The following is a 10,649-nucleotide window of genomic DNA, read 5'->3' on the forward strand; positions in this document are numbered from 1 at the left end:
TAAGCTAGGGATGAAAATACGCCATAAATATGACACGGCTGCACTGGTGCAAAGTGATGTGCAATGGAGGGTTTTAAAAATTCAAGTGCATAGTATCAAGATCTGCCGCTTTATAGGTAAAGCTAACATGTTCAATTAAAAACATGCTAAAAATCAATACGACGGTGCTGTTTTATTAGGCATCTACTTAACTTTATTTTTAGACTCACTTTTAGCAAGGCTATCTCAAATACTTTTTAAGAATTCTAAGTCCTTCTCCTCTGGCTTTCGCAGAACTGATTCCCGGCAGTGAGGTGAAGGCATTACACAGCAAAAAAAAAAAAAAAAAAAAAATCAGCAAGCTATGTTAAAGCTGAAAAATAAGACTTTCCCCCCATAAAACATGACATTTTCTGGTATAGAATTTCAAAACTGATTAAGCTTGTATTTGGAACAATATAAAGCCATAAAATGTTCTTAATTTCATAAATACTTCAATTAACTTTTCATAAAAAACAGTCACTCACAGAACTATAAGGCAATGTTCAACAACAACAAAAAATATTTGGCAAGGGAAACAAAGACCATTTCAGTGCTTAATATTAGAAAAAGGATCCTGTGTTTCAGACGGACTTGTTTTAATTGAAGACAATAGGGATATATACATCCCGATTTCCTGGCAAGAAACAGCCTCTTCCTGCGAGGATACTTTTATTTTGCTTTCAACATCTCAAATCAAAAAAGACCAAAAGCCAAGGCTGCTTTTAAACTTTGACATCCCGAAGCTCAAGTAGAAATAAGTATTACAGTGTTCATTTTCTCATGTTCCCATTCCAGGAGACTCGGTCCCGAGCTTCCTACATCGACAATCCCTTAAAAAAACCAGCAAGGGACAATTTATTTAAAAATTACTTATCATGAGTTCTAGAATATCTGATCCCAGGCAAAAGGGTCAGGTTCAAGACATCACAGCAGATTGGGACAATGTACAGGTCATCAAATCTGGGAGAGATTCAGCCCACCAATTTGACAGTGGTGTCTTCCAAATGGAGCAGTTGCTTGCTGCCTGGTTCTCACATCCTCCTTGCATTATTGTGTATCAAAAAAGTATTCTTTAAAATGGAAGGAAATATGGAAAGGAGGAAGGAAATGCCCAGCTCCTTATTTTTCTAAACTTACTTTGATGCAAAGAATAAACCCCTTATGCAAAGAATACTTTCCCATTATCATTAGATAAGACCTCACAATAGCTATCTCTTAACTACAAAGTTAATGTTTGCACTTCACCTACTGAAGGAACACACAGCAGGCTGTGTATTTCCCTATGGAAATAAATCGATTCAAAACACACTGTAGCTTATGGTACAACACCCAGAGACAATTTCATTTAAAATGTCTTTCATTTAAATCATGTGTAACTTCCTTATTTAGAATAAATTATAAAAGTATCATAGTCAGACTCAACCGTGTTGTAAATTCAGATAATTCCTCATGCTTATTTTCTCTCGGTAATATTTTCAGAAGATTCTGTAGCCTCAGTGTCATTAAGGTTAAAAATGCAAAAGCTTACATTTCTTTCTATGTAAAATATTAGGGTAGTAAATATTCTTCAAAACTATGAGACAAAGAAGGACAAAAGAATGTTATAACTTTTTTAAAAAGTTTGTATACTAAATTCACTGACCAGCATAACCTTCAAGTCACCTTCAGAGTGATTAAAGTGAAAAGTCTAACGTAAAATAAAATATTTTACTAAATGTGGAACTGGATCAGTCTTTTTAAATTTTTAATTAATTTTTTTTATTGAAGTATGGTTGATTTACAATGTTGTGTTAGTTTCAGGTGTACAGCAAAGTGATTCAGTTATACATACATATACATCTATTTTTTTTCAGATTCTTTTCCCTTACAGGTTATTACAAAATATTGAGTATAGTTTCCTGTGCTACACAGTAGGTCCTTGGAGCAATCATTTTTTACGCCATGAGAACTTTTCTCCTTCATAAGGTGACAGTTATAATTCTCTGCATTATCTTGTTGTGGCCAGAATGAACAATACTTCATGCGACATTGAAGTTATAATTTTAAGCTGTAGGCACTAACTGGATTTAGCCTCAGTATTTAGCCATTATTTCATTTGTCCGCAATGCTTTCTTCCTTCCGTGACCAGTTAAAAGCTGAACAATTTCTAAACCAGCTTAGGTACAAGGCAAAACTAATTGTGAAGTTGGACATGTGATTCCTTGTAAATGTCTCTCTGCAGAGTCATCTCATTTTCAAAGCCCTGAAAAAAACTCACAGCAAATGGCAAGCACTGTATAACAACTCCTGTTTTTATGCGGAGTTTTACACTAAAAAAATGCAAAACATTTTTTATTTGCAACAAACAGCTCCCAGGAAAATTTAAACTTGCTTTATGGTATTTCCTTTGTATAGTGTTAAGCATGAAATAATTTTAGATCAAGAATTTCTTTGAGTTGAGTAAAACAAAAGAAAACAATGTTGTATGTGTTCAAGGAAAACATGCACACAAATACATATGTGGGTGTGTCCCTCCTCTTCCAATGTGTTTTCTAAATCTTGGCTTATATAACCTGTACATATTTGTGTGTGGGGCAGTGGGAGTTGTGTGTTGATTTCCAATTAGCCTGGTTGTAGACTCCTCAGAGGTGTAGCATATCGAGTTTTCTGTCATTGTGCTGTTTTTGTTGAAGACCAATTTGTTGCAGTATTTTGGTATGCATTCTGATAAATGGTGATCTTCTATTAAAATATGGCATTTTTTCTAAAAAAATAAAAAAATAAATAACTCACAGCAGCAGCCTGCTCCTTAACCGTTTGCTCTCAGGGGCAGAAAGTGCTTTCAGTGCACGTGCAACCGGAAACTGACAAGGGTTTGTATATTTTTTAATAAAAGCAGAAAGTACTAAGTAACTAAGGCATAATTACTGCATAATTAGCACTTGGCCTTATCTGATGATATCTTTCACAGTCCAACCTGGAGACTGGCAGTACTTAACAGAAGAACAGGCGATTTTCTTTTTTTTCTTTTTTTTAAATGTATCCCTCCGAAACCAGAAAATCCTGTTTTTGCAATATGCACAAGTTAATCCCCTCACTCTGTCACCTGTCTCTCCCAACAGCTTGAGACATGGACTCTCCATGCCTGAAAGATAACCTGTCTCTTAGCAAACTAGAACTTCCTTTCCCCACAGAGCCTGCAATGCTGCAGTTTCACATTAATAAGCCAAAAGGAACTCCCTAAATTAACCCGTTTTGTTTTAAAATACAAAAGGGCCAAGAGATTTTATAAAAATAAATACCTCTAGAAACCAAGCCTTTTCTGATTACGTACTGATTGATAGGACCTCGTCATTTAATAAAACAAGGAGAAAGCTGTGAAGAAAAAAAGTCTGGGGTCTCTACTTTTCACAAGCAATCGTTTGTTCTCAGCCATAACAAGCATTTTGCATGCAATCACTTGTGCCTGTGGTCCTAGCAAACGTGGTCATTAGTTAGGCATTCTACTCTTCACTTTGTCTTGCAGTATTCTGAACTTTTTTACCCTGAATTATCCCCAAAGCACAATGCAAAATAAAGGGACATTTTAAAAGTTAGCAGTGCACCAGACAGCAAGAAGTCTGTGTAGGTTCCTTATTTAAATAAACATGTTTAAAGATATAGAAAATCTATTCTAACTCAGTCATTAAAATCTCAGTGGAAGAAAAAAAATATCTGGTTTTATTCAAAGTTATGGTGAGTAACTTGGCAACTTTTAAATTAATTTGAAATTAATTCAGGTGCTTTTCAGTCATCGCAGTCACAAACAGGGAGTACTGAACAGAAAGATGACAAGGCAATTGTTTTTGTTCAGACTTGTCACAAACTATATTTCCCTGGACTTTTCATCTCTGCAGATTTCGAATTCCCCTTTCCAAGGAATATTTGACCTTCAGATTTCAGTCCCTGTATCTCTTGATTTCCTACATCCATCATATGTTAGAAAACTGAAACTGGGCTACAAGTATATTACCTCTGTTACCTGACTTTAATTAATTTTATTTGTTTTCAAAACCTGCATTGTGCCCACCCTGCATTGCAGAGGAATCTTAGCATGAGATCCCACCTTGGCTCCTTCAGAGTCACTGCAAACTGGCTTTAATTGTATTTACTCGGGTAGAAGGGGGGAAGGAAACCCCCGCCAACCTAACCACACAAGCAATGCTGGGCGACAAGCCCCCAGGGCGGCTGAATCTTCCAGCAAACCAGCCTGGGCGCTGTCCTTGGTGCTGCCGGCGCCATAGCGAGCACAAGCGCCTTACCTTCTGCCCCTGCGGAAACTGCGGACGTCCCCCAAACGTTAAGCAGAAAGCAGCGACATATCCCACTTTTAATACAAATAAATACCCCGGCCCAGCCTCTCTGTCCCCTTCTCGAAGACTTCAGGCTGACCGTTCTTCAAAGTCTTTTTGTTTTTTTCTTCTAGGCCCAACTCGGGGCCTGCGCTCGTCTCGGGCTGCTTTAAGACCGGGAGTGGGGGGAGGGGAGGAAGGCAAGGGGAGATGAGGATGGGGGAGGGGCGGGAGGAAGGGGGAGGGGAGGAAGGAGAAAGAGAAAAGACAAGACTGAGAAGAAAAAGGTCCAGGAGGAAGGGGCTCAGAGTGAAGGGAGGAGTGGGACTAAAGAAGTTTTAAAGTGGGAAGGCGAAGAGATGCCAAACAGAGGGGGAAGTGATTAAGCACAGAAGATGGGTAAAGGAAAAAGTAATGGAGAACGGGCAAAAGAAGAGAAAAACGTGAAGATAAGAGTGCAGAGGGCTTACAAACACACACACACACACACACACACACACACACAAAACACAAAACACAAAACAAAACAAAAGAACAAGAACAAAGTGGCTAGGGGGTCGCTAGAAAAGCGGCCCGAACGGTGGGAGAGTGATTGAACAAAGAAAGGGCGTTGGGTGAATGCTCCCACTGGGGGTGTAAAATGCAATCCGAAGGTGAAGAGAAATGGAGAGAGGGGGCTTGGGAGGGGACAGGTGGTCTGGCACCGAAAGAAGAGCTGGGGGGCAGGGGTCGGGGCCAAGGTAGCAAAGTCCGGGGTCCGATGCGGCGCGAGCCCACGTGGAGCGGGCGCTGAATCACTGCTGGGCTGTCTTCACCACCACCCCCCATCCCCACGGCCCGGTACCCGCAGTCCCCGCCTCCTCGGCCGCCGCCTCCACTGGGCGGGGCCCTGGCCCAGGACCAGCCGCCGCGGCTATAAAGGGGCTGCAGCGAGGGCAGCAGAACGCTGTGCCAGCCACACGCCCCGAAGCCTCCAAGATGAGCTACACGCTGGACTCGCTGGGCAACCCGTCCGCCTACCGGCGGGTAACCGACACCCGCTCGAGCTTCAGCCGCGTCGGCGGCTCCCCGTCCAGCGGCTTCCGCTCGCAGTCATGGTCCCGCGGCTCTCCCAGCACCGTGTCCTCCTCCTACAAGCGCAGCGCTCTGGCCCCGCGCCTCACCTACAGCTCGGCCATGCTCAGCTCCGCCGAGAGCAGCCTCGACTTCAGCCAGTCCTCGTCACTGCTTAACGGCGGCTCTGGGCCGGGCGGCGACTACAAGCTGTCCCGCTCCAATGAGAAGGAGCAGCTGCAGGGGCTGAACGACCGCTTCGCGGGCTACATCGAGAAAGTGCACTACCTGGAGCAGCAGAACAAGGAGATCGAGGCGGAGATCCAGGCGCTACGGCAGAAGCAGGCCTCGCACGCCCAGCTGGGCGACGCGTACGACCAGGAGATCCGCGAGCTGCGCGCCACCCTGGAGCTGGTGAACCACGAGAAGGCTCAAGTACAGCTGGACTCGGACCACCTGGAAGAGGACATCCACCGGCTCAAGGAGCGCTTCGAGGAGGAGGCACGGCTGCGCGACGACACCGAGGCGGCCATCCGCGCGCTGCGCAAAGACATCGAAGAGTCGTCGCTGGTCAAGGTGGAGCTGGACAAGAAGGTGCAGTCGCTGCAGGATGAGGTGGCCTTCCTGCGGAGCAATCACGAGGAGGAGGTGGCCGACCTGCTGGCCCAGATCCAGGCGTCACACATCACCGTGGAGCGCAAAGACTACCTGAAGACAGACATCTCGTCGGCGCTGAAGGAGATCCGCTCCCAGCTCGAATGCCACTCGGACCAGAACATGCACCAGGCCGAAGAATGGTTTAAGTGCCGCTACGCCAAGCTCACCGAGGCAGCCGAGCAGAACAAGGAGGCCATCCGTTCCGCCAAGGAAGAGATCGCCGAGTACCGGCGCCAGCTGCAGTCCAAGAGCATCGAGCTCGAGTCGGTGCGCGGCACCAAGGAATCCCTGGAGCGGCAGCTCAGCGACATCGAGGAGCGGCACAACCACGACCTTAGCAGCTACCAGGTAGGAACAGCGGCTGCGCAGCCAGCCTGCGCCAGCGCCAGCGCCGCGCGCCCCCGACACTCAGGCCCGCGCCCCGCCGCGTTCTCAGCCGCGCTCCCTAGCGGCCGCTGGCCGGCGCGCGCGCGCGCGACGCAGACCCAAATTGGAGGCTCAAAGCGTCCTCGCCCTCCCCATCCCCTCCACACGCCTCCCCCACGCACCATCCCCCGCTCGAAGACCCCTGACCGTTTTCAAAATGTGCTTCTTTTCCTTAGGAGTTCTAGTTTTGCAAGCTTGCGCGTTTAAAGTAGGAGGTATACATTCGGGTAGTTGGTAAAGCAGCAACTTTAGGATAGCTGTGCAGAAACTCATGTATTCTCAACTTTTCCAGACGTGATCGGAAGAACTCCCAAAACTGGCTTCAGCCCAAAGGGCTCAGATGGGAAGGGCCAGGTCAGCCGTGGGGTTTCCCCATGCATGTGTGTTTCCTGCTGAGACCTGTTCTAGATCCGCTGGTCCCAGTGCGTGGTGTGCCCAGGAAATGTCTACTTGTCTTATTGATTCTGTTTGTTCGTTTGTTTGTGAACTCCTTAGATTTTTATTTTAAGGGGGGACGGGGTCTGGGAGCGGTACCCGAGGTTTGCAAAGCTGGAGGGAGTCGAGGGAGGGGAGGAAGAAGGAGGAGGTAGCAAGTGGTTCGCGAAAGAAGTGGCTGTTTGGAAGGATAAGTCTGTGGCTGTGTCTCTTTCAGGACACCATCCAGCAGTTGGAAAATGAGCTTCGGGGCACAAAGTGGGAAATGGCTCGCCATTTGAGAGAATACCAGGATCTCCTCAACGTCAAGATGGCTCTAGATATCGAGATCGCTGCATACAGGTACCGTGCTCGCGGCGGACGTGGCCGAAATGGTAGCCGCACTGTAGAGGCCGTTTAGGCAGGAACCTTCACCACTTAAGTTAAAGCAAGCAGGTTGCAGGAGTCTTAAATCAGTGCCTGGTTTTCTTCTTAATTAAAAAGTAATTAAAGAATTGCAACTTTTTATGCAGCTTTAAAAGAGTAAATAGTAGTTAAAATGTTTGAATAAAGTGTTTAGAGGAAGAGCGCCGATTAATTTCAGTGCTTACTTTTTTATTTTAGTGAAACAGTTGTTTTCAAATATTTGAAACAAAAAAGAATTTTAGTTTTTAATATTTCATCTAGTGCTTTCAGCTTTTCAACTGTGTAATGTCAAGGACGTCCCAGGACGTCCCATTTCTCGCTCAGTTACAGCTTACTATTGCCATCATCTGGCTGAGAATAAATATGATTGGTACAATATATATTTTTTTAATTTAGATTTATGTTTATAGATCTAGATATACATCCAGAGAAAGAGAAGCGATTATAAATATATTAACTGATGTCACCTTGCTGTTGACTAAGTTCATAGGTGAAAATCCTTGACGAAATAGTTTTTTTCGGGGGGGGAGGGGTTGTTTTTATTTTTGTTTTTTTACCAGTAAGATCATTCATATTACAAGAATAAATTGCACTCAGCTCAGAGCCATCTGTCTTTTCCGGAAAGCTGAATAGTTATATAAAATAGACACTTTATGATTAAAATCGCAGACCAGTTTCTAACTCGATATGCACCTATTAGTACCTAGCTGTGATAGATTAGCTTGAATTCTAATATATTCTAAATAGCTTTGTAAAATTTTTGAATGTTCGCTAAAAGACATTTAGTATACATCTTGAAAGTCCAAATGCTCAAGAACGTCACTTAAGGCCTTTTTGGCCTCCAGGGAGCTTTGCAGCATATTCATGTTGCACCGAATGGATTGCGGTAGAGCTGAGATTTGGTCGCTGGGTGTAGTGAGTGGACTGTTGGGCGTGGTTCGTTACTGCATTGGGTGACTGGTGGATTGTCCCTGAGCATCTGTTTCTGTCATTGAATACGACACAATATACTGGTGAAAGGATAGCCAAGGGTTACTTCAAGTGATTCTATTTATCCAAAGGTACCTACCACGTTACACGTACTGGAATGAAGTTCAGAAGACCCGATGAGATTTTAATGACGTCTTGCCTTCTTTGATTCTCTCCTTAGGAAACTCCTGGAGGGGGAAGAGACCAGATTTAGCACATTTGCAGGAAGCATCACTGGGCCGCTGTATACACACCGACAGCCCTCCATCACAATATCCAGTAAGATTCAGAAAACCAAGGTAGAGGCTCCCAAGCTAAAGGTCCAACACAAATTTGTCGAGGAGATCATAGAGGAAACCAAGGTGGAAGATGAGAAATCAGAAATGGAAGAAGCCCTGACGGCCATTGCAGAGGAATTGACAGTTTCCATGAAAGAAGAGGTCAAGGAAGAAGAGGCGGAAGAAAAGAAAGAGGAAAAAGAAGCCGAAGAAGAAGTTGTAGCCGCCAAAAAGTCTCCAGTGAAAGCTACTGCACCTGAACTTAAAGGAGAGGAGGAAGAGGCCAAAGAGGAAGAGGAGGAAGAGGAAGGAGCTAAATCAGACCAAGCTGAGGAAGGAGGATCTGAGAAGGAAGTTTCTAGTGAAAAAGAGGAAGGTGAGCAGGAAGAGGAAGGAGAAACAGAGGCTGAAGGTGAAGGAGAGGAAGCCGCCGAAGCTAAGGAGGAAAAGAAAATGGAGGCCAAGGGTGAAGAAGTGGCTCCCAAGGAGGAGCTCGTGGCAGAAGCCAAGGTGGAGAAGCCGGAGCAAGCCAAGTCCCCGGTGCCAAAGTCACCAGTGGAAGAGGTGAAGCCCAAAGCAGAAGCTGCAGCCGAGAAAGGAGAACAGAAGGAGGAGGAAGGGAAAGTGGAGGAAGCAAAGAAGGAAGAAGCAAAGGAAGCTCCCAAGGAAGAGAAGGCAGAGAAAAAGGAGGAGAAGCCAAAGGAGGTGCCAGAGAAGAAGAAGGCTGAATCCCCAGTGAAGGAGGAAGTCGTGGAGGAGGTGGTCGCCAAATCAGCAAAGGTGAGCTTGGAGAAGGATGCCAAAGAGGAGGAAAAGCCACAGCAGCAGGAGAAGGAGAAAGAGAAGGAGAAGGAGAAGGAAAAAGCGGAAGAGGTGGGGAAGAAGGAGGAGGGAGCTTTGAAGGATTCCAGGAAGGAAGACATAGCCGTCAATGGGGAGGTGGAAGGAAAAGACGAGGTAGAGCCGGAAGCTAAGGAGAAGGGCAGTGGGGGAGAAGAGAAGAAAGGGGTTGTCACCAATGGGCTAGACGTGAGCCCAGCAGATGAAAAGAAGGGTGGTGATAGAGGTGAGGAGAAAGCGGCAGTGACCAAAATGGTAGAAAAAACCACCAGTGAGGGGGGAGATGGTGCTACCAAGTATATCACCAAATCTGTAACCGTCACTCAAAAGGTCGAACAGCACGAAGAGACCTTTGAGGAGAAATCAGTGTCTACTAAAAAGGTAGAGAAGGTCACTTCACACGCCGTAGTAAAGGAAGTCACCCAGAGTGACTAATAGACGAGTCCATCGCAAAAGGTTAAGCCATATGACAATTTCAAAATGCATGTGATTGGCAGCTTCAAAGCAGAACGGGTTCTCCCATGGGGGCTCCAGACATTGTATTTTACTTTGTGCAATATGAGGGACCTGCATGCAAGCTCAGGGGGCTCCCTCCCCAGTGTTTGGGCGATTCGAATGCATGATACTGTATGTACCTGGGGAAGTGGCCAATTTCCTAAGCTGTTGGAAGGGGGGCGCTTGGGGGGATGTCTTGAGGTATATTATGCAAAGAACCAACTGAGCCAAAAATAATAAATGAAACACAGAACTCTCTTAGCCTTAAGAAAGCTATATATGAATAATTATGTTTACCTCACTGGTGCATTTAAAAGGGACTTTTGTTCATGGGAGAACCTCGTTGACATGCAGTTTGCAACTTTTCATTGATTGATGTTAAGCGTCACAGCAGTAGTTGCTCAATAAAGGTCATATTGGAAACATAGTCAGTTGCTTGGTGTCATGTCATTTCAAAGTGAATTCTCCACCGCTTAACCCTTTCTTTCCCCAGAGCAGATTATTTGGGGGATTATAAGCAACTTGCATTTCTTATCACTATTTTCCCTGAGAGCGGTTACTGGGAAAACATAATTGACAAAAACATTTTCAGGTGTCAATATCTTTACTTAGCCCAACCTTCATCCCAAAATTTTTAAATTATATATTTGAAATAAAAATAAAAGCATCTGGGCTGCCCTGGTGGCACAGTGCTTGAGAGTCTGCCTGCCGATGCAGGGGACGCGGGTTCGTGCCCCGGTCCGGGAAGATCGCACATGCC

The 10,649-nt window shown here is 45.1% G+C and overlaps 1 protein-coding gene across 1 annotated transcript; it reads left to right on the plus strand.

The window, feature by feature from the left end:
* Window positions 1-5,172: 5,172 nt before the first annotated feature.
* On the plus strand, window positions 5,173-10,316 carry NEFM (neurofilament medium chain). The gene is made up of 3 exons (XM_030879247.3): window positions 5,173-6,389; window positions 7,120-7,244; window positions 8,458-10,316. The coding sequence occupies exons 1-3, from the start codon at window positions 5,310-5,312 to the stop codon at window positions 9,827-9,829; spliced, it is 2,577 nt and encodes an 858-aa protein (XP_030735107.1). The 5' UTR covers window positions 5,173-5,309; the 3' UTR covers window positions 9,830-10,316.
* The last annotated feature ends 333 nt before the right edge of the window (window positions 10,317-10,649 follow it).

Source organism: Globicephala melas, chromosome 6, assembly GCF_963455315.2.
Source record: "Globicephala melas chromosome 6, mGloMel1.2, whole genome shotgun sequence".
Lineage (NCBI taxonomy): Eukaryota > Metazoa > Chordata > Mammalia > Artiodactyla > Delphinidae > Globicephala > Globicephala melas.